Source organism: Onychomys torridus, chromosome 15 (assembly GCF_903995425.1).
Source record: "Onychomys torridus chromosome 15, mOncTor1.1, whole genome shotgun sequence".
Lineage (NCBI taxonomy): Eukaryota > Metazoa > Chordata > Mammalia > Rodentia > Cricetidae > Onychomys > Onychomys torridus.
The window spans coordinates 35,921,494-35,949,079 of NC_050457.1; the positions used below are offsets into that span (position 1 = coordinate 35,921,494).

Here is a 27,586-nt window from a genome sequence, read left to right on the forward strand (position 1 = left end):
GCCCTGACTGCATCACCCTTACTTGTCATTTGAAGGATGTTGAAATACTGTTTCACTTAGGAAGGCTTGCTTGCAGTTTTAAAACATAGCTGTAATGGCCCCCTCTAGAGTAAAAGGCCGGAATGCTTCCTGCTCGCTTAGGTGTGGATTCCTAAGCCAGATCTTTGTGTGCTGTAAGATAACTTGCTATCTATGGGTGTGACCTGACTTCACAGCACCCTGTGAAATGAGCTAGTAGTTAGCAAAAGAATCTATTGATGGTTTGTTGCTGCTGTTAAGCATCATATTTTTTGTTTCTAACTCAGAGGGCTTACAGTGATTTGCTGATATTCATGTAACTGCAGCAAGCAAATTTATCAGCTTCCAAGTAGACTAGTCTCAGACCAGAGCATTGTAATGTTGGCACAGTGCAGTGAATCTTCACAAACACCTGTAGTCTTTAGAAAGTCACCACCCAAATCAAGTTATTGAATATTCTCACCACCCCAACAGACTCGTCGTTCCTGCCCTCTACCTCACCCTACCCCCTCCTCATCATGCACCGTGTTGTGGCTGGCATCTGCCATCCCACTCACTTCTGGGGGGGTTTCCTCTTGTACTTGATACATCATTAGTTTGTTCCCATTTATTGCTGGGTGCTCTTTGTTTTGTAGATATGCCCTGAGCTGATTCTCTTTATCCGTTCACCAATTGATAGACATTTGGGTTGTTTCCAGTCTGAGATCTTTCTGAATAGATTTGCTATAAACATTTGAGTATGTCTGTGTGTGGACATATGTTGTTCTGATTTTCCTTAGATTTGTTGTTAGGTGTGTAATGCCAGGTACAGAATGCTTTTTAACTGGCTAACGCCTCGCCTGTCCCACCATTTTCCAGAGTGTATTAGTTTTCTTTCCTATCTTCTTTTTAATTTGCATCTCATTGTGAGTAGTTTAAAATTGTCTTTTTGCATATTCTAGTTATGTGAATTTCTTTCTCTATAAACTGCCTACTCAAAAAGTTTTGCTTGTTTTCCTACGAGCTGTTCGAATCCTTAGTACTTTGTGGGCACCCTCCTCCTGTCAGGGGCTATTTGTGGTCATACTGAGCTAAATTCCCATTTGCCTAGTCCCTCTGAGGTTTCTTAGAGGGGATTTTGCCATTTCTGAAGTCCTCCATCTCACAGTTACTTACTTGTATGTATGATTTCACATCATAAAAAAACCAGGACTGGGGCTAGAGAGATGGCTCAGAGGTTAAGAGCACTGGCTGTTCTTCCAGAGGAGCTAGGTTCAATCCCCAGCAACCCCATGGTGGCTCACAACCATCTATAATGAGATCTGGTGCCCTCTTCTGGCGTGCAGGCATACGTGCAGGCAAACAAACCGGGATTGGTCCTTAACTGTTGATGTCATCTAGTGTTTTTGTGCAGCCATAACTTTAGTGAATGGAGAAAATAGTCCCTTTCTGCATTCACATAGGTATTTGACCACCTTTCAGAAAATAGCTGCACAGTAGAATAAGCCTCTGTCTTAGCTTGTGTGTAAGAGAACAGGTTTGAAATTGCACATTATGTCTGTTACAGGAGCATCCCTGAAGATGTCGACACTGAGGATTTGGCTAACACAAGCTTTGCTTATTTTTCTCATCGCTGAATCTATAGGTAAGGTTCATGAAATGTCCCAATTCTACAAGTTTGGCTTATACGTTTTATATACTATATAATTAGGCTCATGTTTAATACTTTTATAATTATGCTTATATATTCTTTCATGAGTTATTAGTGAGAGAAATAACTTTAGTATAAATACGCCTGATAATTTGTTTTATATCATTTATTTGAGTTTTATAAATACTAAATGCTAATTAGCTAATTTGAGACAGATTGAAGGGCAAAAACTGTATGGTCACTTTAGTAGATACATTCTGATAAATATGTAAAACCTTTCATAACCTAAAATAATAAGTATAGGAAGAACATTTCCACATAATAAAAGTTGCATACACACACACACACACACACACACACACACACACTTGAAGTCCACAGCTAATGTGCGGAATGGAGAGACCTGAAAGCTTTTTCTCCAAGATCTGATACAGGATAGAGGTTATTTTTGCTACCTTTGTTTCTAACCACCTCTACTAAATATGATATTTGAAGACCTAGCCAGAGCGCTCAATCAGGCAAAAGAAATATGAAAGGCATCCTGGTTGGAAAAGAGGATGTCGAATTGTCTGACATAGTCTTATATACAAGAAACCCCAAAGAGTCTACAAAAAACAATGAATTCAGAAAAGTTGCTGATTAAAAAAATAACATGCAGCTGGGCGGCGGTGGCGCACGCCTGTAATCCCAGCACTCGGGAGACAGAGCCAGGCGGATCTCTGTGAGTTCGAGGCCAGCCTGGTCTACCAAGTGAGTTCCAGGAAAGGCGCAAAGCTACACAGAGAAACCGTGTCTCAAAAAAAAAAAAAAAAAAAATTAACATGCAGATGGCTCAGAGGTTAAGAGCACTGAATGCTCTTCCAGAGATCCTGAGTTCAATCCCCAGCACCCACATGGTGGCTCACAACCATCTGCAATGAGATCTGGCACCCTCTTCTGTATACATTATAAATAAATAAACCTTTTAAAAAAAATTAACATGCATAGGTCAGCAGCATTTCTATATGCTAATAGTAAAGTATCTGAAGAGGCAGTCTTATTTACAGTGACTCCAAAAATAAATACAAGTAAATTTAGTTAGAGCTAAAATATAAGTTATAAAACCTAATGAAAAGTTTTGGAAAGAACACAAAAACATGGAAAGACAATCCATGTACATGAACTAAAAGATTTAAAGTTGTTAAAATTTCTGGACTTTTCAAAGCAGTCTACAGAGTTAGAAAAAAATAATTCCTAAAATTCGTGTGGAACCACAAAACACCCAAATACCCAAAATAGTCTTGAGCTGTAGGCAGACTTTTCTGTTTTGCCAGTCTACTCCCAAATGACCACATAGAGATTTAATATTGATTATGAATGCTCAGCCAATAGCTTAAGCTTATTTTTAGCTAGCTCTTATAACTTAAATTAACCCACGCTTATTAATCTATGTGCTGCCCCAAGGCTCATTTACCTCATCTACATATTTCCCATCCTGCTCGATCTGTATCTCATGGTGTCTCTGTGTGACTCCGCCCTTCCTCTTCCCATCATTCTCTCTGCCCTGAAAATCCTGCTGGCTAATGCCCATTCAGCTTTTTATTAAACCAATCCCAGTGACAAATCTTCACAGTATACAAAAAGATTATTCCACACATTGAACAAAATAAGCAAAAATGGAGACATTATACCAACTGACTTCAAAATACTTTACAAAGCTACAATAATTAAAACAGCATGGTGTGGGCATAAAAACAGAGTAGCAGAAAAGACAAGAGAGCATAGAAGTAAATCATGTATCGCCACTAATCTTTGACAAGGGTGCTAAGATATTAAAGTACAGTCTCTTCAGATCAAGATGTACGGTAATTGGATACCCAGTTTTTCTCTTTTTGTCAACAGTTTGAGAAATCAACTCAAAACAGGTTAGAGGCTTATTTATTTACTTATTTTTGAGACATGGTCTCATTGTGTAGCTCTGGCCACCCCAGAACTCACTATGTAGACAAGGTCACAGAGATCTGCTGCCCCTGCCTCCCAAGTGCTGGGATTAAAGGTGTGCACACCACAACCAACTGGATTGAAGACTTTAATACGAGACCTGAAACTATGAAATAAATCACTAGAAGAAAATACAGGGGGAAGCTTTAGGATACTGGAACAGGTGAGGAGTTTCTCACTAGGATCCCAAACCATAGGAATACAACAAGAGTAGATGAATTAGAGTGTGTCACACTTTAGCTTCTGTGTGGCAAAGAAAACCAACCAAGTAAAAAGACGCTTACCAAACAGGGGAATATTCCAAATCATACACCTGATAAGGGATTAATATTGATTATGCAAGGAATTTAAACAACTCAGTAGAAAAATATAAATATTTTTAAAGGGGTAGTAGACCTAGGTAGACATTTCTCAAGGTAAGACATGCAAATGACTAATAATTACATGAAAACATAATCAGCACTAATCATCAGGGAAGTGCCAACATAATCATAGTAAGGAATGACCTGCTTCCTGTTAGATAGACTGTTAGCACAAAACCCAAGATACGTGCTGGCAGGAATGTAGAGAAAAGGAAACCAAACACAGTATTGATGGAATTTTATATTAGTACAGCTGTTTTCAAAACTAATACAGAGGCTCTGAAAGAAAAGGCAGTCCCACTAGCAGATTGTGATACTTTTCTCATTGCCAGGATAAAATACTTGATGAACAACTTCAGGAAGGTAGGACTTGAGTGGACAGTCCCATCGGCTGGGGAAGGCCCGGTGACAGTAGTTTGGTACACCAGGGTGACATTGTGCGTGCACTTAGGAAACAGAGATAAATGTTAGTGTGTAGCTTGCTTTCTCCTTTTATTCACTCCAGGCCCCCAGCCCATGCAATGGTGCCACCTGCATTTAGAGTGTGTCTTCCTATCTCTGTTAACCCAATATAAAAATCCCTCATGGACATGCCTAGAAGTTGACCTCCTAGGCAAGTCTGAATCCTGTCAAATTGACAATTGATGTACACCACATAGGATCCGTCATTCTCACTATTAGGTAAATAATAGAAAAGAAATTAAATCAGTATGTCAAATTAGAGCTGCATTCCTATTTTTATTACAGCAAGAAATACGTAAGTGGATAATGGAATGTGTGTGTTCATAATGGAATACTTTTCCATCTTAAAAGAGTGTAATTCTGTCATTTGGGACAACATAAATAGAACTGAAAACACGTTAAGTGAAATAAGCCAGAAACTGAAAGATAAATACCACATGATCTCACTTGTGAAATCTAAACAAATCGCTCTTATAAACAGTTGAGTAGAATGGTAGTTGCTAGCAGCTTAGGAGCTTAGGGAGGGAAAGTTGCTCACTGGTACTGAGTTATACTTAAATACAAGAAATAAGCTTTGGGATCTTTTGTACAGCAAAGTAACTATAATAATGGTAACGTCCTGTGCATTCCCAAACAGTTCGAACTGCAAAGATGCTTGTCTCTAGCAGGATATTGAAAGCAGAGGAAATTAGAGGTGGACCTGTCACTCATCTGCAGTGGGGGCGAGACCCTCCAGCTGTATAATTGGGTTTTAGTTTTTTTATCCTGTCTAATTTCTTTTTCTCCTTTAAATAGAAAAGCTTATTCCATGCATTGATGGATAAAATACATTTATTGCTAGAACTAGTCCAATTGTTTGCTCAGAAAATCCTATCCTTTACACTTTGTTAAAACACACATATTTGCCCATATTTTCTAGTCTTTCTGGTTTGGGTTGCTGTCTCACTACAGTTTGAATTTGCATATATGGACAGTATGTCTGTCTCTCTCTTCCTGTGGCCTCGCCTCTACCAGCATTCAGGGCTGGAGAAGACAGCCCACCTGTTTTCTGGAGTTTAGTTAGGCTGTCTGAGTCAAGGGGTTGCATGAGGGATGGGCAACTTTGAGATGAACTGGAAGCAGTCTGTTTCTGGGGAAAATCAGAATATTGGACCACGGGCTCAGTAATTTTCACTTTTGTACAATATAAGTTGTGTATTTCTTTACAAATTTAGGTTTTAAATTCAGACCACAATGTTTTCAGTCTTGCATTTCCTTTTCCTTCAGAGAATTACTAGAATGAATTTGTGGAGTCCACACTGAGTGCTGCTATCCAGATACCCTTTTGTACTGAGATATTACGTCTTTGTTCTTTTCCCTTGTCCCTGTCCCAGTGCCAGGCATCGAACCCAAGCTGTCACATGTGCCAGGCAAGCTCAGGCCACTCAGCACAGTCTGTTGTTCTTTTCAGGTCAAATGGTGGAACCATGTGGTTATATCTACCCCGAATTTCCGGTTGTACAGCGTGGCTCTAACTTCACTGCCATTTGTGTGCTAAAGGAAAAGTGTCTTCAGCAGTATGACGTGAATGCTAGTTTCATCGTGTGGAAGACAAACCATGTTGCTGTTCCCAAGGAGCAGGTCACCGTCATCAACAGAACCACGTCTAGTGTCACCTTTCCAGACATGGTCCTCCAGACGGTCCAGCTCACCTGCAATGTCCTGTCATTTGGGCAGATCGAACAGAACGTGTACGGAACCACCGTACTTTCAGGCTGTAAGATCTGTGTCTCCTTTTCAGCTTCGCCAGACTCTTGAACTACATTTGTAATGGTTTCTGTTAGCCTTCCCAAGGACAGTCACTTGGCTCAGTAGCTTTTGGATATACTTACTTTACAAAAATGTTTAGAAATACTTTGTACATTTTCACTGTTATACACAAATCCAAGAGTAACATGGCTGCCATTTCTTTGCTAAAAGACAAACATTTGTCATGTTCTTGAAGAGTGCTTTGACCAGAGACTCTTGCATATTCCCGAGAGTGTTGCTGATTTGCAGAGCTGCTGATAGCAACTTTCTGTGTCTCCTCATTACTGAGAAAGGCTCAAGTTAAACAGGCCCCTGAATGAAGAACATGGAGAAACCCTGAAAGACAGAGGCCATGGGTTTGAAGAGAGCAGGGAGGGGTGTATGAGAGGGCTTCGAGGGAGAAAAGGGAAGGGGAAGTGATGGAATTATAATCTTAAAAATAGTTTTTAAAAAGAGTGATCCAGACGCATGAGGGTTAGCCAGGAGTTACAGTTTCCGCATTTACCTTCCTTCCACCCCGGGTCAGAGCAGTAAGGACAAAATTTAGCAGCCTTGTGTGCTGGTGACGCCAGAAATGCCAGCTCCTGGCACGTGGAACAAGAGGATTGAGAGTTCGAGGCCAGCCTGAGCTACATAGTAGGAGCTTATCCTAAAATAGAATAGTAAAATAAAGTATATGTGAATCGCTTTTGCTCCTATAACTGCCTTTTCATATTTATTAGTTACTAGTTTTAGAACACTTAATTGGAGACATTACTGATAATTTATCTGATTATAAATAAAAATTTATTTTTATATAGAAAACTAATGTGAAAGCAATAAATTAATGAGTTACACTTGAAAATATATGTGACCTAAGAAGTAGTTAAGAGTTTGAAGAAAAAGGTACTAACATCTGTTTCTCATTATGTTTGTTTATCTAATTGAGGTGGGTCTTAGGTGTTATATGAGTTGGATAATATTTGTGTATGTATGCTTATTTCCTTTTAGTTCCCCCAGATATACCTACAAATTTGAGTTGCATTGTGAATGAGGGGAAGAATATGCTGTGTCAGTGGGACCCAGGAAGGGAGACGTACCTGGAAACAAACTACACGTTGAAGTCCGAGTGGTAAGTTACTCCAGATGTGCCCTCTGCTGGACTCTCAGACGCTGTTGCTGGGGCCTTCCTTTTGTCAGTAGTAGCACTGGGTGACTATTTTAGGACAGCTCATCCTCTGACAGGAGAATTAATGTGCTCTTCATGTGCACCTGTCCCCAGTGTCAGCAGTGAGCAGTGTGTCTACTATGCTGCCTTCAAGAGAAGCCTAGCCATGTTCTGTCCATAGATACTGCAGTGCATAGTTCTAAATGATGACTTTCAAACACAGTCACATACTGTTTGTCTTAGGCAATGTTCTCTTGCTGTGAAGGGACACCTGACCATGGCACCTCTTATAAAGGAAAACATTTCATTGGGGCTTGCTTACAATCAGAGGCTTATTCTACTATCAGCATGGTGGGGACAGGCAGACATGATCCTGGAGAGGTAGCTGAGAGTTCTACATCCAGATCAGCAGGCAGCAGGAAGAGAGAGTGAGCCACTGAGCCTGGCTTGAGCATTTGAAACCCCAAAGCCTCCCCCCAAATTCCATGAGTCACTTCCTCAGCAAAGCCACACTCACCCCAACAAGGACACACCTCCCAATAGCAACACTCCCTAATGCCAGGCATTCAAATATGAGAGTCTGTGGGCCTGTTCAAACCGCCGCATTTCTGGTCTACTCCAGCAGTTTGAAATATTTTCATATCAAACTTTCAGCTAGGATTAATTTCCTCATTTCTCAAAAATATTTTCTTATAAAAATAGTCTTTTGAAATGAGATTTTAAAAACAAGCAAAACAAAAGACCCTCCCTACCTTTTAACTTGATAAATTCTTCTCTTTCTTAAATGGCCGGTTCTACCTGCTTCTTCTTCCTTTCCATGCAGTTGAGTTACTTGTGGAATATTGTATAACAGATCCTAAAAATTGTTGTTAGGTCTATATATTGGTCAAATTTGGGTTGGATTTCTTTCCCCAAAGATTCCACTCCCAGGGATGGTGTGTTCTTCTACATTTTCTAGCATTAAGGTGGGGGCTGTGGAGATCGCTCAGTGAAGTGCTTCCTGCACAGGCCTGAGGTTCCGAGCTCAGGTGCCTAGTACCCACACATCAAGCCAGGTGATTGGACCAGTTCTGTGATGTCAGCTCTGGGGGACAGCTAGAGATAGGCCAGGCAGCCTGAGTCACTGAGCTCCAGCGTCAGTGTGACGCTGTCTGAATAAGTACAGTGCAGTGGGATGAGGAAGACGCCAGCCATCAGTCACTGACTGCCCTTGCATTGTACTAGATTTGCTTTATCTCCTGTGTATGCATCCTCCTCCCCAGCAGTCAGTTTCTCTTTCTTTAAGAATTTCAAAGGGTTGTGAGCATTAGTATGATTTACAGTTGAACACTTCAGTGTTTACATGATTGGATCAGTATGCAAGTGCACTAAACTTTGCATATAGTGAGAGCACAGATCCCAAGTGTGTCGATACACGTTTTGACAAGTGCACACACCCGTAGAACTCAGATGTTCCCTGAAAAGTTTCCTCACATTTCTCCTCAGTTAATTCTAGTCCTGACCCCAGCTTAGGAGGTAGCTAAGAGTGAACGAGCTCACTTCCGTTTACTTTCTTTCTGGTGTGTGAGCACTTGTGTGATCACTATTTGTGAGTCATGTGATAGCCTCTCCTTTATTTGTGTACTTTATTTTATAGTTCCTGGTATCAAAACAAATGCACCCCAGGCACTCTGCCTTTGAGCTAGACCTCTAGTCTCCGATTACTTGAATGCTCTCACACAAAAAGATAGGGTGCCTTGTGAGTTCATGTTGATATTTTCATCTTTGGAAAGGGACTACAATTTTGTTTTGTTTTGTTTTTATATAAGCCATCAAACAGCTCCGTCCTCCTTTTCTGCATTGAAAACGCTAGTTCCTAACAGTACTAACATGTTTTTTACCGTTTCCCACCACAAACAGGAATATAATTCCAGCACAGTTCCAGGATTAGCACTGGTGAGGATATTTCTAAAAGCGATTTTAAGGTTGATTTTCTCAAATCATCGTTTTAGAACATTTGAGATTAGGGCTGGAGAGACTACTGCTGCTCTGCCAGAGGAAGAGTTTGCTTTATCTTTTAATTTTTTTGAAGGTTTATTTTATATGAATGTTTTAAACTGGGCCATAACTTTGTGAATAGTGTAGACTTTTTATGGTGACAGTAATCAGAAAGTGGCTCCCTGGTTGGGCTGTAAAGGTTGAAGAAATTTGGGGCCTTGATAGACCCCCTTCACCCTAATCTTTTGTCAGCTAGCCTGTTCTAAATAGAGAAGCTATTGCTGGTTCAGTAGGGATTCTGGTTCAAGAAGGAGAAAACTACAACAATCCCCTTAATCTGTTGTTTCAGTCTAAAAGTATTAAATGTACAGTTCCAGAAGTAAGCAGTTTCTGAGCAATTGTACCCCTGTCCTCACTGATGAAATTTCACATCCTCCTGGGCCCTCCCTTTGGTCCCACATATCCATGCTGCCTACTTGTTAGTTACTTAGCAGTCACCTTGGTTATTAGATTGGTTGCTGGTGATAACACAGTGCTGTGTTTAAGAAGGAAAGCCAGTTTTACCTAATAGTGGTCCCAAAGCATGGTATTGTATATGCAAAAAGAAATGATGTAGTGGTTTTCTTTACGTGAAAGACAGAAAGTTCTTGAGCAAGGAGAGAGAAAAATCACATGCTATGGTTATTTTAATCTGCAGTAAGAACAGATGTACTATTTGTGGTATTATGAAGAAGACAAAATTACGCTATTTCACATCTCAGTTACTACCACAGTATGCCATACTCACACCGTATGCCATCTGCGGCTGGGTGACATGAACGGAAATCATGCTCCAAATGAGTCTGCAGGGGAACTCAAGTGATTCCTAAGGGAAGCGACACCAAGCCACTTACTGTGAGTAAGGGATGGTTATGCATATTCAGAAGTGGGTTTGAATTGAAACATACAAACCTACTGAAGAGGTTGTCTGCAAATGAAGAACCTGCCTTTACATTTGCAGGCGCCCAGTAGAACGTACAGTCATTAAGATGCAGTGATGCCATCAGACCATGAAGCTTAGATTTATCTGGTACTGTGTGGTCCCAGTTCAAGGCATATGAGAGCCTGGTGTTGTGTACAAAGTGCAGACTTACATGCCTGTCTGCCTGCGTTCCGGTAGCATAATTACAATGTGGAGGTGACACACCCCTCCTGTGTGGGGTGCTTCCACAACTGCCTTATTCAAGAAGTGGAAGAACTCTTGGAAGAAGAGTTTAAGGAGATTTCAAGTCCTACAAGCAATAGATAGTGCATAGACTATTCCCAAGGTGTCAAGTAGTAGTTTACCTCTTACTACAGCCTTGGCTGGCTGGCAGAGGCCACTTGGGCCCACCTGGCATTGATTGTGTTCAACCAGTAACAAGTGGGAGACCCTAATTTGTACTTATGCAGTGCTGTAGATGATTTACTGTTTTTCTGGGATGGTAATAGTCATAGAGTTGCTGTGGGTGAATTCAAACTAGAACTACATGTAAATGCCTGCTGGTAAGTTTATAGAATATAAATGTGAATGCTTTTCAAAGCTTTTACAGAGAAGACAGGGAAATCATTCACATGGCAGATAAGCTGGTAGAGAATGATTTGCTGACATGTGGACCAGCATTGAGGCCATTGAGAAGTACTGATGAATGAGGAATGGGCCATCTTGTTGAGTCACCTACAGAAGAAGATGAAGAGGAAACTGAAGTATAACCAGCAATGAACACATTGTAGAAACAGCCTCATAGAACAAAAGTTTGAGAACTTAGGGAATCAGCAGTGTTTGAATTACACAGACACTGAAGAACAAAAGTATAGAATATAGTCCTTGGAGAAAAGCAACATTAAAGGCATGCTCTGATCACAAGCAGAGTACTGCGTTTCTAAGCAATCCTTTGGTGAGTTAAAGACAGACAAGCTGCACTTATAGTGTTCTTCTAGAAGCTTGCAGTGGACCACTTTATAAACAATAGATCACCAGCCATGGACATAATCTGCCCCAAATGGCATCACCTGAAACAGATGGGAAGAGACACCATGACCAAGGCAACTCTTATAAAAGAAAACATTTAACTGGGGGCTTGCTTACAGTTTCAGAGCTGAGTCCATTATCATCATGGCAGGGAGCATGGTGGGTCACAGGCAGGCTTAGTGCTAGAGAAGTAGCTGAGAGTTCTACATCTGGATCCACAGGCAGCAGAAAGAGAGAGGCACTGGGCCTGGCTTGGACTTTTGAAACCTCAAAGCCCACCCCCAGTGACACACTTCCTCCAACCAGGCCCCAGCCCCTATTCTTCTCAAGTAGCACCACACCCTAATGACTAAAACATTCAAATCTATGAGCCTCTGGGGGCCATTCTTGCTCAGATCCCCACAGTCCTCTCTGAATTCTTGTCAGGTCAGTAGTGTCCCGGCGTTCTCTCTCAGGACTGACACCATTCACCTCAGTTCAGCTCATCTTCCGTGCAGTGTGTTACCTTACGGCATGACAAGAAAAGCGAGCACACTGCAGTATTTAGGGAGAGACTGCGTTCACTTAATGTTACCATGTTAGAGTTGTTCATTACCATGCTTAATTTAGAGATAAATACCATCATAGTGAAGCATGTTAGGAAAAACCGTAGTGTACCTAGGATTTGGTGTTACCCAGCATTTCAGGCATCTACAGGGGATCCTGAAACATGTCTTTTTGGATGAGATGGGGCTGCTATTCTAAGAGCACAGGAAATAGATAATTTTTAGTTGAAGGGTCAATAAGGACATAGCATAAAATTCTGAAATTAAATTCTCAGATTAAAAATGTGGGTGGAAATAAGACAGATATAGATTGAGTGCAATTTTAAAAATATGTGATCTGTCTTTGGTAACCAACATTTATTGCAGACTTTGCTGCAACAGTCTGGATCATATCCAACTCTTTTCCAGTAATTTTTTTTTAACCTTTGTATTTTTAAATTTATTTTTAATGGCTTATTTTTTCCAATTTTTTATTTAGGGCAACAGAAAAGTTTCCTGATTGTCTAACAAAGCATGGCACCTCGTGCATGGTTAGCTACCCTCCTATCTATTTTGTCAACATTGAAGTCTGGGTGGAAGCAGAAAATGCCCTCGGGAAGGTCTCATCAGAGGGTATCAATTTCGATCCCGTGGAGAAAGGTACCTATAAGCCTGAATTTGAGACTACTCAATGGTTTATAATTACTTTTCAGACTTCAGTTAATGTAGAAATGCTTATTAGTACAGTGATTTTTGTAGTCTTTTTATAATACTATTAAATGTAATTTGGAAACAGACAAATAGCTGTAGTCTGGCCACACGTAGCCACTTTCAGTGTCCTTTTGGAATGTTTTATCATTGCTGTTGTTTGTTTTCTGTTGTTTTGTTTTTGAGACTAGGTCTCATGTAGCCCAGGCTGGTCTTACACTGACCGTGTGTCTGAGGCTGACATTGAACTGTCCTCCAAATGGTACCTTTTGGTGTCGTCCAGTTCTCCAGCATCTCACGCCGTTGCAATCACAGTGACTTTCTTCTTCTATTTTTATCTTCTTTATAAATATGTTTTCTTTTTAAAAAATTAGTATTTTTATACCAGCACCTGCAAATTAGCAGCTATACTGGACAAGGAAAAGTTTCCTTAGCATCTTTTCCCATTGTATAGCAGAGCATCATTTCTAGAGAACTTTCATTTGGTAAGAATAATCTAATAAAGAAGATTATAGTTGGTTTGACTTTGTGTATGAAATCATAAAACTAAAGTATGACCAACATTAGGACTTGTTTTATTCTTCAGTGAAACCCAGCCCACCACATAATTTATCAGTGAGCAACTCAGAGGAATTATCCAGTATATTAAAGTTAACATGGATCAATTCGGGTTTTGGCAGTTCTTTAAGGCTGAAATCCGACATTCAATATAGGACAAAAGATTCCTCAACTTGGATCCAGGTAAATTGAAAGTTGCTGTTTATTCTAATTGTTCCTTTTTTAAAACGCTAATATGAAGTCTTATCTCTTTTCTCAATGTCTTCAGTTGGTGATTATGTGAACATGTCATTTGGCAGACATGCCGATAGAAACACACAGTGACCTTTAAGGAAGTGATGCAGGATCTTAGGAAAAGCACTTTTGATGGAAATGAAAGGCATGCGGGTCAATACAGAGATTTTAAGAATGAAATAGAGCAGGGCTTGGCTTACATAGTTCAGAGTGTCTTTGCTACAGTGGGCTAAAACCTGCCCGGCTTTTATAAACGGAGTTTACTGGGACATGTTTGTTGTCTCTATTGGGGGCTGGAGCGGAAGAGTTGAACAGGTGTAACAGACTTTCTGCCCACAGCCCAGGGTCCTTCTTACCCTCTAGTCCTCAGAGGGTTCACCAGCTCCTGAAGTATAGAAAGGATGAACGGGACTCTCAGAATCGGAAGGCCAGGGGTGGCGTGCCCAAAGCCGACGCTCAGCAGAGGAAGTGCTGGCCACTGTCTCAAGGCCAGCACTTCATTGACTGCCTGGATCCATTTATTACTGATGGCCCACTTTTGCTTTAGTTGGTTGATTGGTCCACTCATTTATTTTACTACCCTGCTTGCATTATTATTGAGCCCCAAACCTTGGTACCACTTTCTTTCTTTTTTTTTTTTTTGGGGGAGCTGAGGACCGAAACCCAGGCCTTGCGCTTGCTAGGCAAGTGCTCTACCACTGAGCTAAATCCCCAACTCCTGCTGTTCCACTTTGTTATGGGCTCAGAATACAGTTACAAATTAACAAAACAGAATCGGGCTCATGACTCACACTGTATAGAGTGGACGTGTACCTAAAGTTCTTCAAAGTATATTTTCATATTATAGAGCCTTAATTTAGCAGTACAGAGACCCCACCAAACTTAACAGGTACTTTGTATCCACTATCAAAATCTCAGAGTGGAAGAAAGTGATTTTGTATATTTGATCTCTCTATGCTCAAATAAAAGACAATTTTATTTATTAGGCAAGCTTCTAGTTTTCTTTCCTTTTCCTTAAACGTGTGTGTGTGTGTGTGTGTGTGTGTGTGTGTGTATATACACATCACAGCATATATGTAGAAGTCACAACTTACAGAAGGCACTTTGTCCTTTCACTGTGTGGACCCCAGAACTCACGCTTGGTGGCTTTTACTGTCTGAGCCATCTCGCCATCTCGCCAGCCGTAGCTGGTTCCCTTTTCTTTGACGAAGGCACATCCTTTCTTCTCCACACGACTCCTGCCTTGGTGTGCTGGCCTGTGATTTCACTGTGGGTTCCCTTTCCGTCTACCTTCCTGTGAGTTAATGCATGGAAGGAAGGTGCTTGATGGGTAAGAAGAGGGATAGACTTGAGAACATGTTTATTTTCTTCCTCTGCGGAGTAAGCCGTCTCTCTAAGGCTGTGCCTGTCAAGGACACCCTCTCTGACTCTTTGTTCAGACTGTTCTCCCCTTTGGACACAGAGTTAGTTGGTAACAGTACAATTCCCAGAGTACTAACCACTGAGATATATAGTCTCTTCTTATATATTCTCGCCCATACCTTTTTACTAAGCCCCCTTAAAGGGTTTTGTTGTTGTTTATTTGTTTGGTTTGGTTTATAAAAGATTTTATGTGCTTGGTCCTTTGTTTGCTTGGTTTGGTTCTTTGAGCCAGCGTCTCAGTTCAGTAGTCCAGCCTGGCCTAGAACTTGCTACTTCTCTATCTTCGCTAGTGCAGTCTTGCCTGATACTACAAGCACGTGTCATCTCTGTCATGTTGAGACTCCTGAGCAACACATACAGATCCCATTCCTCTCAAAAGAAAGAACAGACGGATGTAGACTGCCATACTTTAAACTTCATTTCTCTCTCTCCAGAGGCTGAATTTGTTCATTTATGTTAAATTTATTCCTACACTTGTACTCACTTTAGGGAACCTTATATATCGGGGTGTTGATGATGATGTCACTCAATTTGCTTTTACTTTCAGGTCCCTCTTGAAGATACAGAGTCTCCCCGAACTTCCTTCACCATCCAGGACCTTAAACCTTTCACAGAGTATGTGTTTAGGATCCGCTCCATAAAGGAGGACGGTAGAGGCTACTGGAGCGACTGGAGTGAGGAATCAAGTGGGGTCACATATGAGGACAGTGAGTAAAAAAGAATGGGGTGGGGAGAGTGCCAGCGGAGTTGGGGCTGTGAGTTGTGTTGCCGTATTTGAGAGATGCAGACCTCACTGCTGCCTAGATAAGACCATTTTAGTCAAACCAGTGTTTTATTCTTCCAAAATAAAACTTGATGTGTATTATTGATAGTATAGATCTATTTGATACCTAATGAGGTTACATTATTATGAAAGAGTATTTAGTTGTCATTAAAAAAAACCACTCACTTGCCGGGTGGTGGTGGCGCACCCCTGTAATCCCAGCACTCGGGAGGCAGAGGCAGGCGGATCTCTGTGAGTTCGAGGCCAGCCTGGTCTATAAAGCGAGTTCCAGGACAGCCTCCAAAGCTATAGTGAAACCCTGTCTCAAAAAACAAAAACAAAAACAAACAACAACAACAACAAAACCATTCACTTAACTTTGTCCAAAGAGGGTTGTCCCAAGATACCCTAACTAGAGAATTGTTTCCAAACTCAGAAAAAATCCCACTGGCAAAGCCAGGTGTGGTGGCGCATGCCGTCAGTCCCAGCGTTGGTGAGGCAGAGGCAGGAAGATCTCTGTGAGTTTGAGTTCCAAGCCAGCCAGGACTGCACAGACCTTGTCCAAAAACCAAAACAAAACATTGTCAAAAACCATGTTACACATTCTTATTTTCCTACCAGCATTCGATAAGCCCTTGGGAAAGGAATGATTTGGGGTTGGGTTAGTTCGCTTTCATTTTCCTTTTTTTTAATCATTGATTAAATCACAGTTACATACTGTACAAAATATAAAAGCACGAAAAGATATAGAGTCTTCAAAAGGGTCTTTCTGGGTCTGATGAGGTGGCTTAGTGAGTAGTGGCAGCTACTGTAGCTCCAGTGCAGAGAATCCCACCCTCTCTTCTGGCCTCTCAGGCACTGCATACTGTAGTGCATAGACATGCATGCAGGTAAAACCCTCATAAGACGAGAACAAATACATCTGAAGAAATAACTCTGTTCACAGATCTGCTAGCATTCCTGAGCTCCTGTGTGGCCACCAAGAAACAATCCTTCGGCGTTGATTCTTCTCCTACCATAGTCTCACATCAGCAGCTTTAGCTGACAAACCCCATTCCTTCACACCATCTTGCTAGAGGTTTAGGTCACCGTGTTAACTAAGAATGTCAAAGGCAGAAAGGTCCTCTCGTTCTATAAGGATTTTCTCTCATTCTCCTAAGTACTAGGAAGAAAACAGTCTTACTATGGCCAATTTGAAGATGCTCAAATAACTAAGCTCCTTTAGCTTGACAGATTTTTTTTGCATGAGAATTCCTTTGTAACACAGGCCGGCCTTAGACTCTCAGCAATCCTGTCTTAGCCTCCCAAATGTTAGGAATATAGACCACCACGCCAGGTTGTTAACTGGGAATTCTTAAAGTGGTTTTTAGAGGTTTATGGGTCATTTGTACAAGTTCATGAAACACCTCAGTATGTAGGCAAAATTTGGTTGAGTGTACATTCAGAGTTCTCTAGAGCCAAAACCTACAAGCCATCAGAGGAGGTATTCTGTAAGCCTGCAGCATGAATCTTCTGGATGCTGTTCATGTTAAGACATTTCTCTGGCTCACTTCCTGTGTGCTCTCTTGTTCTTTATTCCATCCGAGTGTGTAAGATCCAAATGTCCTGCACCAGCAGCTTTTCACAAACCTTCCTGATTACTGCCTTCTCCTCACTCCCTCACTGTGTACTACGGCCTCTTTATAACCAGCACCTGATTGCTCAGACCTATTAGATGAGGTGTAGTGGCATGTTCTTGGAATCACAGCTATTTGAGAAACTGAGTTTGGAATATCACAACCTCAGGCCCAGCTTTGCCAGCCACAGGATCCCATTCAGTTTTTCAAGAAAGCACTACTATTAAATATAACTGAAGACATACTAGTCAGTAGAACGAGAAAGGATCTGCATGAATGTAAGTGGTGGGTTTGCCGACCATGAAGAAGAAGCAGCTAAAGCAGACAAATGAGGAGGCCAGTGAACTGAGGAGGCTGCTGTGTGAGGTGAAGGTGTGTGTCTGAATATAGTGAAGCATCCAACAGAAGAAAGCGTGCACACACAGGAAACAAGTAGGGATGCTTTTCTGTCTGTTGACTAGAATATACGTACATCTCTATAGCATTAAGATTAGAGAAGAATTCCATTGTAATCCACAGCCAAGCACCATGGCACAGCTGTCAGGAGGCTGAGGCAGGAGAATCATTTGAGTCTAGAAGTTCTGACCAGCCCTGGGTAACAAAGCAAAACTCCATCTCAAGTGAAGAAGTCGAAAGATGACAGTGATCTTTTAGATCACTGTCACCTGACTAGTGAAAGACCCAAGTGCACACGTAGTACTGCAGTGGGCTGCTGCTGTGAAGAGAAAACCTGAGATTGCAGGGCAAGACCACTACGAACAAGAAGAGTCACTTCGGGATTTTTCTGTATTGTTAAGATAAAAAGCATTTTATTTTATGAAGTTTGTGTTTTCTTTAGGACCATCCAAACCACCGAGTTTCTGGTATAAGATAAATCCATCCCATACTTCAGAATCTAGAACTGCACGGCTCATATGGAAGGTAAAAAAAAAATTAAAAAAAAATTATTTATACTCTTATCCCATAGAATGCATTTAAATGTTATTTGAAGTTTTTAACACTTAAATTTTTATTCTATGCATCTTAATTTCCTCCAGGCTTTAATAATGTTGCTGTATAGAAATACAAAGCCTTATTTAGCTAATGGAGAGTCCAACCAAGTTCATGAACTTCACTGATCCCTCATTTGGGAGTTCATCACAGTTCATAAAATGGTAACCTCTGTAAGCACAAGGCCCGTGTTCTGAGCTTCTCTGAACTCCCTAGGGGAGCCTCCTAGAAAGAAACAGAGAGGCTTGGAGACAGCAGGCTGTGGACTGATGAGGCTGTCCATGTGCTGATTCAGCACATCATACTTTACAAGGTGGCAGAAAAATGCTGAAGCCTAAATACTGTAGACCCACATCTGAGCTGTGCCGACACTGCAGAACCAGGAGCTAGACCGTGCTAGATGCCCCGGTTCGTTTGAAGGGTTTTTTTCCTATTTATTATTTTGTTTGTTTATATTCTTAGTGAGTAGTACTAAATTCAAAATGAGCTCAGGCTGAAGAGACAGCTCAGCAGTTATGAGGATCCAGGCTTGGTTCCTGGTGCCCACATGGAAGTTCACAACTATCTGTAACTCCATGGGTGCCAGGCATGCACACAGTCCACAGACAGACATGTAGGCAAAACACCAATATACATAAACATAAATAAATCTTTTTAAAAGTGAGTTTGTCTTCTCTTTCCAATTAAATATTTACAGGTTTGACATAATGGCAGAATTTGTGGATGTGAAAAAATGATTCAAGATTCATAAAATAACCTTTGGTAAAATTTTATTATAGGAATTACCTCTTTCTGAAGCCAATGGAAAAATCTTGGATTATGAAGTGAATCTTACACAGTGGAAATCATTTTCACAAAATTACACAGTTAACGGTATGGAATTGATAGTAAATCTCACAAATAATCGCTATACAGCATCTCTAGCAGCAAGAAATAAGGTTGGCAAGTCAGATCCAGCTGTCCTCACCATCCCCAGCTCCCACTTCAAAGGTGCGTATAAGGTGGAGGTTCACTTGTGGGTGTCAGGGGTAAGTGTGGACAGGGTCCAGAAAGCATGCTAGAGAAGCTGTTCTCTGCCCACAGTGGCAGTGGCCACAGGTTGAGATCAGGAGGCTCTGTCCATCAGGACTCGGGAAGGACTCCAACGCTGTGTGGCTCACTTAAACTTTGCTGCTAGCTTACTGATTCTTCAAGGGTTTCCTTATGATTTATTTGGTTTCTTGAAATACTGTTTTAAGGTTCTCAGAACTTTCTTTGCAAGTGACACAAATATATTGTTTACCTCTAGCTATTTAGGACGAAGACCCAATTATAAATTTAAAATCATAAAACCTTTGGAGATTTGGAGAAAGAGAATTTGAGTTTAAAAATAGACTGCCTGTGTATAAGTGTTTTTTTCTTTTGGAGCTTTATAAGCCACATGCTTTGGCTATGACAGCAAAATATTGAAATGTCAGCTCTGTAGTGTTGACTGATTTTATCCCTTTTCAAGCCTCTCACCCTGTAGTGGATCTTAGCGCATTCCCGAAAGATAAGAAGCTCTGGGTAGAATGGACTCCTCCACCAAAGCCTGCGAAGAAATACATAATTGAGTGGTGTGTGTTGTCAGAGAACTCACCGTGTGTCCCAGATTGGCAGCAGGAAGGTGGCACTGTGACGAAGACCTACTTAAGAGGTATTCTTCCCTAACCATTTAAGTAGATCATGTTTGTCTGACTCTTGAGACGGTTTCCTTTGCATGCTGCTGTTCTTGTTTTCTGGGTGTTGTGAGCCACCGGAAAGACTTAGAGCCGCACTAGAGACTAGATGTGTGACTCTTGGCAAGTTACACGAAACACTTAGCCTCTCTTAGGGTCTCTGTGGAGATGGGCTAATGCTTTTGTAGACACTCGAAAATAATAGGGAATCAAGCCTCTAGACTGTTCGTTATGTGTATTCAACTCCGTTAACTCTCTAATCCTCCAGATGTAAAATAATTCCTAGTTTAACTTTGTAGGACCATCGAGTACAGGGAGCCCAACCAGAACACAGGCTTCCATATTCTTTCACGTTCTGCCCTAGAATGGTAATGATATTGCAGGGTTCCAAACACACTCTTCTGTGATTGTAGCTGCTACCTGCTACCATGTGGTTGTAAAGTCATGTGACAGCGTTAAAGGAAGAACAGCCCACTCCCTATGTGTTCTTGTACTCCTAAAGCAGGGCGACCATCAGAGTAGCTGGCACAGAGGGGCTCCCTGAGCAGGATGGCTGCTGTAAACCACTTGGGAAGGGGCATGCTTGGCTCGTAGCAACCTGCTCTTCCTTGGTAATAAGCTTGGGTGTCTCTTTTGTCAGGCTTACCATATCAAACCTGTGGAACTGAAAGAGTGTAGGGTCCTCTCCTAGAAACAAGGATTCAAGGCCCAGTACCCTGGTAGCACTGTTATTAGAGCAAAATTTAGAAATGGCTCACTTTTTGATAATAGGTATCAAGAAAAGGTAAAATTGCTATTTTTAGGAAGACAGAAGGTTTGTATACTTTTATGGATGTTAGTGAAGGAAATAGACATTCATGTTGAAGGTATAAATGATATAATAACCACCTTATTTTCTGGTATGTATGAGACATAGTTTATAAGAGACCATTTTAACTGTTGCCTGCTAAACCATGCTTTACTGCCTGCTAAAACTTACTTTGATCATTTGGAATGATTAGAAATAAAGTAGTGTATTCAAGATTTGTTTCTTTTAAAATCGAGGGGAGGCAGCCTTCACTGTGTTTCCGCAAGGCCCTGGCCAACCACAGCTGTGCGTTGGTGCTCGTCCCACGATCTTACCCTGCAGCTTGGCTGGTCTCAAAATGAGCTGAGACACCTAAGCTGCCCCAGAGTAATTGGAAGTGTTTTGCTTACACGTCCTGATGTAAAGGCAGTCTACTTCTGTTAACATTGTAAACACTCTACTTTTTGGTTTGCTGTATTGACAGTAAACATAGCCTTTTAGTTCCTGCTGTCTCTAGATAGCTCGTCCTAACCTGTACTCACAGTGTAGCCCAGGATAGCTTCCAGCACATTATCCGCCTCCCACCTCAGCCATCTGAATGCTAGAATTACACAGCCAATATGTTAGTGTATTAAGTCTGCATTTGGTATAGAAAAGGCAACTTTATCTATAAAACTGCAGTTTTTAGAAGAAAGGAGAAGGAAGTAGTCATGAAATTATAAGGTAAACATCCTGGATTTTCATTTCTCATTTGGGGGAAATGATTTCTCTGTTCCTGTAGGAAACCTCCTGGAGAGCACGTGTTATCTGATCACCGTGACTCCGGTGTTCTCCAGTGGACCCGGGAGCTCTGAGTCAGTAAAGGCCTACCTCAAACAGGCCGGTGAGTCCACCTGTGCTTGCTTTGGAAATTCCTGCCATTCACAAAAACATTTGACCACTTTTAAATCAGAATCCCTACTATGTTCAAATAATTGTGTGAATAGACTCCTGCTGATGTATGTCACTTCAGTTACCAAATGCATTTACTGTCTTACAGCACCTTCCAGAGGACCCATTGTTCGGACAAAGAAAGTGGGGAAAAATGAAGCTGTCCTAGAATGGGACCAACTTCCTGTTGATGAACAGAATGGATTCATTAGAAACTACTCTATCTCTTACAGAACCATCATTGGAAATGAAATTGGTAATAAAATTGTAGCAATTACTAAGAATATGTTACTAAAACTTTTCCTTAAGTTTTTTTAATACTAGTTTCTCATATAATGTGTCTTATAGTATACAACATCCTTAGCAGACACCACAAATGTCTCTTACAGTTTGGGACTGTTTTGTAAGGTACTGTATTGTGGTCTGGTGGTATTGTGGGCTGTGGCCCAGCAGGTCAAGGGCTTGCCACCAAGCCTCATGAGCTCAGTTCAACCCCTGGGTGAGGGGAGCAAATTGAGAATTGATTCTCAAAAGTTGTCCACTGACCTTCACACATACAGTCTCTGTCTCTCTCCTTCTCTCTCTTGCATACACGTACAGAGTAAATCAATGTGATTTTGCAACAGTTTAAAAGAAGCCTCATTTTTCCTTGCAGTTGTGAATGTGGATTCTTCCCACACAGAATATACACTGTCCTCTTTGAGTAGTGATACGCTGTACATGGTCCAAATGGCAGCGTACACAGATGAGGGTGGAAAAGAAGGTCCGGAATTCACTTTTACAACACCAAAGTTTGGTAAGAAATCGGGAGGTTTTGTCTATTTTAACTTTAATGTGATGCCTAGAAATGGACCTGCTATGCTAAACGTTGTTTGAAAGGGTAGCGATGAGGATGGAGGTGCAGCTCCGTGCTAGTGCAGCAAAGCCCTGGCTGTGTGGGGCGGGGCGGTAAGACCCAGAAAGGAGTGTGGACGTTAGGGATGCTTATGGTGTTCATGGGGTTTAGATGCTGGTTATAGGGATTCCTCCCCTTCAGAGCCTACTTAACTGTGGCGGCCAAATCCACCTGTACTGTAAACCCCAAGAGCTTACAGACCATTCTTCGTGGGTCCTTTATTCACAGGGTGGCTTGTGTCAACTGTCCATCCTTCCTACACTTGGTCCTTCTGCTTACAGACAGATTTCTTGAGAAACTCGTCTGGCTCATTCACTGTCCGCTGAAGCGGGTTTTCACCCTAGTGTCTGTCACTCCTGGAGGACCCCGTCCTGCCCAGTGCTGAACGTTAGCTTCACTTTTGTTACTCAGCGTCAGCGCAGTCTGTTGGCTTCCCTTGCCTGAGCTCCCTGTGCCCCTGGTTCTTAGAGCCATGCTTGGTTTTCCTGCTTTCTGCAGAGCTGTCATTGGTCCAATCGCCATGTGCCCCCTAGACTCCCTACATGGCTCAGCTACCTTCTCTCTGCTGCCACAAGCATCCAGCTATTTGTGAAAACCAGAAATGGCAACTGAAATTGCAGTAAAGGTCTTTGTATCTTTCTCTCTCGTGATCGAAGCAAGTCGGGTTGCCTGTGCTTCGTTCCCCATGGGAATCAACCTGCTGCTTTGACCGGAGGCTCCTTACTGTCTTTACCTCCTCCTGCCCTTGTTTACATCCATAAGCTCTTGTGTGGCTGTTCTGTAGCCTTCCTAAAGACTTACAATACATTCTTCTTTGAGTTATCGTAGGCTTTCTTATTTTACCGAAACTGTGTTTCTAATTCCCTAAATGCCTCCAGAGGAAAATCCGTATTCATTGTGGGTTGAATGTAAAGATATGTATGAGTGTGATTATATAAAATCCTGATCTTCCCTACAAGGGAAAATTAATGTCGTTTCTGGAATGAGATCCCATGTGATGACCTGTTAATAGATCCATAACAGTTAAAACATGAAAACAAACACTGAAAAAATAGTGAAACTTTGGAAGAATTTCCCTAGTTGCAAAAGTCATATGCACTATGGGAAATCTTTATAGTACTTTGTAAAGAGGATATCAATTTGCTCAAACTCCATTCTAAAAAATAATCTAGCAATGTCTCTTCTTTGTTTACATTTTTAAAGTGGATCAGTGATGCTAAAAGTACTTTATAATTTGATTTTGTTGTGGTGGTGGTTACCTATCTGCTGTTTCCATCACAGCTTCCTCAAATGGCATGAGAGTCTTGCCCCACAAGACTTTAGCTTAGTTGAAGAGATACTGCCTAAAGGGAATAAAACAGAGCTATTTGGGCAATTTAATTCGTAAACAGTAAAAGGCTAAAGCCATCTCCAGAGGGTGTTTCACCTTTAAAGAAGGTTCTTGAGTCGGGCAGTGGTGGCGCACGCCTTTAACCTCAGCGCTCGGGAGGCAGAGGCAGGTGGATCTCTGAGTTCGAGACCAGCCTCGTTTACAGCATGAGTTCCAGGACAGGCACCGAAACTACACAGAGAAACCCTGTCTTGAAAAACCAAAAAAAAAAGGTTCTCAGAGGAGACAAAGCTGCAGATATGATGTGGAAAATAGGACAAAGAAGAAGGCATCTTGAGAAGAGGGCGCACAGGGCCCGGGACAGGCGCATGGGAGACGCAGAGCATGGCTTAGCAGCAGCTGTGAGAACAGCTGTACCTAAGTTAGATAGTCTGCATACAAGATCCTTACCACCTGCCACGGTGCATGTCCAGCAGTACTGGGGGAGGGGGAGGCAGGAGGACCACAAGGTAAAGTCGGCCTGGGCTGCCTGTGGAGGCTCTGTCTAAAGAAAAGCCAACCGATAGTTTATTCCCAGCATTTGTCTGATTTTTTTTCTCCTACTGACCTTCCTGGGATGTAGAGTTACTTACAGGGGCATATGTGTCACAGGAAGGTAAAACTAAGTAAACTGTATTTCGGAAGGATTACTCTCGTATTTTTCCTAAAATGAGTAATGAAAAGGCATTAGCTCCATGACAGAGTGAAGGCTTAGCATAGGGCAGGCCGAGTTCAGTCCTCAGCACCAGGGGAAAAGGCAGGTGGAGATAGCTGGAGGACTTACCCAGGGACTGCCACAAGGGAGTTTAAAATGTCTCCCTCAGGGACTCAGTTAAGTCGTCTTTTAAAAGCATATAGAGATTTGTGTGATATTTAGGAATTTCAGATTTATTTGCATCTTTAAATATTTTGTTTCTGAGACAGTGTCTCTAGTGATATAGCCCAGGGTCAAGTTTGGCATCCAACTCCCAATCCTCCTGCCCCCACCTCCTGCCTACTTGAGACTGCGGGCAAGCACCACTATGCCCGGCCTCGCTGCTCTTTAGATGAATTGTCTACTCTGCCACCCTCATGCCTTGTGAGCATCCCTTCTGAGATTCTTGGTCCCGTAGCAGATGTATTCCCGTTGTGATGATTATTACCGGTGAGCTGAATTCGTTGTATCCTCCCAGCCAGTGTGTGTTTTATACTTACCACCTAGCCAGGTTTTCATGGAAGGACAAATGGCCGGGGTTAACCAAGGACAGAGAGAGGAAGAAAGGCCACCTCAAAACCTGAAAAGCACCATGGCAGGCGAAAGGAATGTGTCCTTTGTCGATTATCTGCAGTGCAGGCCCTTGGAAGACAGACAGGAAAGCCTGGGCGGGCTCCCTAGTGAGTCCGGGTCATTCTGGAAGCATTGTGAGACACCGTCTCCATAGCAGAAATCAAGCAGCGTCCCTCCGGTGAGGACCCCGCGTGCTTTCCTCTTTCTGCATGTGTTAACAGGTCTGCCCTCTGCTTTCCAGCTCAAGGAGAAATAGAAGCCATAGTCGTGCCCGTGTGCTTAGCGTTCCTCCTGACGACTCTTCTGGGCGTCCTGTTCTGCTTTAACAAGCGAGACCTGTAAGTACCGATCTCCTCACTGCCCGTCGGCTGCACTTCATTTACGTGATTGTCTGAACTGTCTACAGCGGGATGGATTGTGCACGGATCCACCTACCTACCATGCACCCCACTTCTGCAGCGCTTCCTCCCTCGCTCATTCCTAGTGTGCCCTCAGCCCCTGCCCCACACAGAAGACGAGCGTGTTCCCAGTGACCGCTTGGTCTTAGCTCGCAGTTCACGTGCACGCAGTCAGGCGGCTTACAGTCTTCTGGGAGCCTCACATTTCACCACTCGTGAGCACATCCCTGCTGTTGCTTATGTTACTTTCTGTCCTGTATGCTGCTGCGTCCTGACCTGTAGTGTGGTACGGGAGAGAGTTTAGAGGTTTCTGACCGTGCCTGCTGTTTGTAATACCACTGTGAACATCCGTATCCCACCCTCTGTATGGGTACATGTTTTCATAGAGCTCAGATAATTTAACTTGATGAGAAGCTGCTAGAACCAGGCGTGTAACTCTGGTAGAGCGTTCAGATGACATGTGCAGGGCTCTAGGTTCAATTCCAGCACCACAGGAAAAGAATAAAGAGACAACCCAAGCTTTCTGAGGGCCTCCACCATCGTACAGGCGCTCCGCCATCGATAGCACTTGGTACCGAGGCATTCAGTTTGGTTGTTGCTGAAAGTGTGGTGTGAGTGAAGTACTTGCTGCTTCATATCCACTTTCCTCATTACCAGTGGCTCTTGCCATGACCCAGCTTGTTCATAGTATAGCTATTGAAGCCTTTTGCCCAATTTTATATTGAGTTGTAAAAGTTCTTTTTGTTTGAGAACAAAATTTTTTGTCAAATACATGTTTTGCAAATTTTGTCCCAGTTTGTGTATTTTGTTTAACTATGACTTTGGAAAAGCAGAAGATTTTAATTTTGAAGTTCCCTTCCCAGGCTTTTTCTGTGGTTCTTGCATTTTGTAACCTTTTTAAGAAATCTGTCTAACCCAGTGTCATGTGTTTTTTTTTTCTAGGTCACTAGTTTTAGCTCTAACATCTATAATCCATCCTGAATTAATTTGGGGGCATGCTATGGATCACAGTTAGGTCCCCCCCCCCCCCAATCTAGTTCTGTTGATTTTGAAAAGAGATCTCTTTTCAAGTAAATGTGTTTGTTCCTGTGCCCCAAATCAGTCGTTTCTGCAAGTCCATGTTTACTTCTGGACTCTCATTTCTGTCCCCCAAACTATGTTTATTCTTTTTAATTGTTTGTTTCGAGAGTGGGTGTTATATTCCCAGACTGGTCTTGAACGTCTGTTTTTGCTGCTTCTGCCTCCTGGGTGTTGAGTTGATGACATGAGTGTGCCACCACCGTCACCTTGTGTATCTGCTCTACAGTCTTGTCTTCTTGGGGGAAAAACAACAAGTTTATCATATTTTACTTGGTATCAGTAAACCATTTTTTTATCTAATTTTCTGACTAGATACTTTTAATTGAAAGTTAAATGTCTTTGAATTTGTTTCTGTTGGGACAAATCACAACCTGTTATGACCTAAAGTTCTTAATTGATTTTTATTAGAGGATCTGATCAGAGATTTTTTTTTTAATTGAATACTGATAGTAGCCTTATTAACCGTATTTCATTAGGAATACTGTACAGACAATCTGTATGTGGTTTTGGCAGTATCTTTTTCTTGGTTACAAGTAATAATTTTTTTGGCTTTAGGATAACAGATATTTTTGTTAGTTTGGTAATTAAGATTCTTGGATGACAGAAAAAGGCTTCTCATTGTTACATGTGGTTCTTCATACGTCTTGCTTCTTTTCTCTTCAGAATTAAAAAACACATCTGGCCTAATGTTCCAGATCCTTCAAAGAGTCATATTGCACAGTGGTCACCTCATACCCCGCCAAGGGTAAGATGTCTTCTTCTTGTTTCTAGTGTGCAGGTTTATTTATTAGGATACGTTTATAGAGTTTAACTAAAAGATATTCAGACCTGGCGAAAGCAGCAGGTGTCAAAATCATGAGTAATGACTCTCTAGGACACTGTTTACAGTAGCATGTTCGTGCCCCCGTTCCTCACACTGTTGAGTAAACACAACAAGTACTTTGTGGGAAGGGGAACTTGGGAACCTGTTACACAGGGGTCTGGACTGGATTGT

At 41.9% G+C, this 27,586-nt stretch overlaps 1 protein-coding gene across 2 annotated transcripts in view; it reads left to right on the forward strand.

Moving 5' to 3' along the window:
* Il6st (interleukin 6 signal transducer) overlaps nucleotides 1-27,586 on the forward strand; it is a 41,451-nt gene that overhangs the window by 8,590 nt on the left and 5,275 nt on the right. For both annotated transcript variants that reach the window (XM_036206963.1, XM_036206962.1), the window contains 14 exons: nucleotides 1,565-1,642; nucleotides 5,903-6,208; nucleotides 7,231-7,351; nucleotides 12,378-12,538; nucleotides 13,173-13,327; nucleotides 15,348-15,507; nucleotides 18,018-18,100; nucleotides 18,949-19,159; nucleotides 19,662-19,844; nucleotides 21,435-21,536; nucleotides 21,693-21,839; nucleotides 22,239-22,379; nucleotides 25,356-25,452; nucleotides 27,256-27,337. In XM_036206963.1, the coding sequence (XP_036062856.1) occupies nucleotides 1,579-1,642; nucleotides 5,903-6,208; nucleotides 7,231-7,351; nucleotides 12,378-12,538; nucleotides 13,173-13,327; nucleotides 15,348-15,507; nucleotides 18,018-18,100; nucleotides 18,949-19,159; nucleotides 19,662-19,844; nucleotides 21,435-21,536; nucleotides 21,693-21,839; nucleotides 22,239-22,379; nucleotides 25,356-25,452; nucleotides 27,256-27,337 (2,013 nt within the window). In that variant the 5' untranslated portion in view covers nucleotides 1,565-1,578. The remainder of the gene's footprint in view (nucleotides 1-1,564; nucleotides 1,643-5,902; nucleotides 6,209-7,230; nucleotides 7,352-12,377; nucleotides 12,539-13,172; nucleotides 13,328-15,347; nucleotides 15,508-18,017; nucleotides 18,101-18,948; nucleotides 19,160-19,661; nucleotides 19,845-21,434; nucleotides 21,537-21,692; nucleotides 21,840-22,238; nucleotides 22,380-25,355; nucleotides 25,453-27,255; nucleotides 27,338-27,586) is intronic.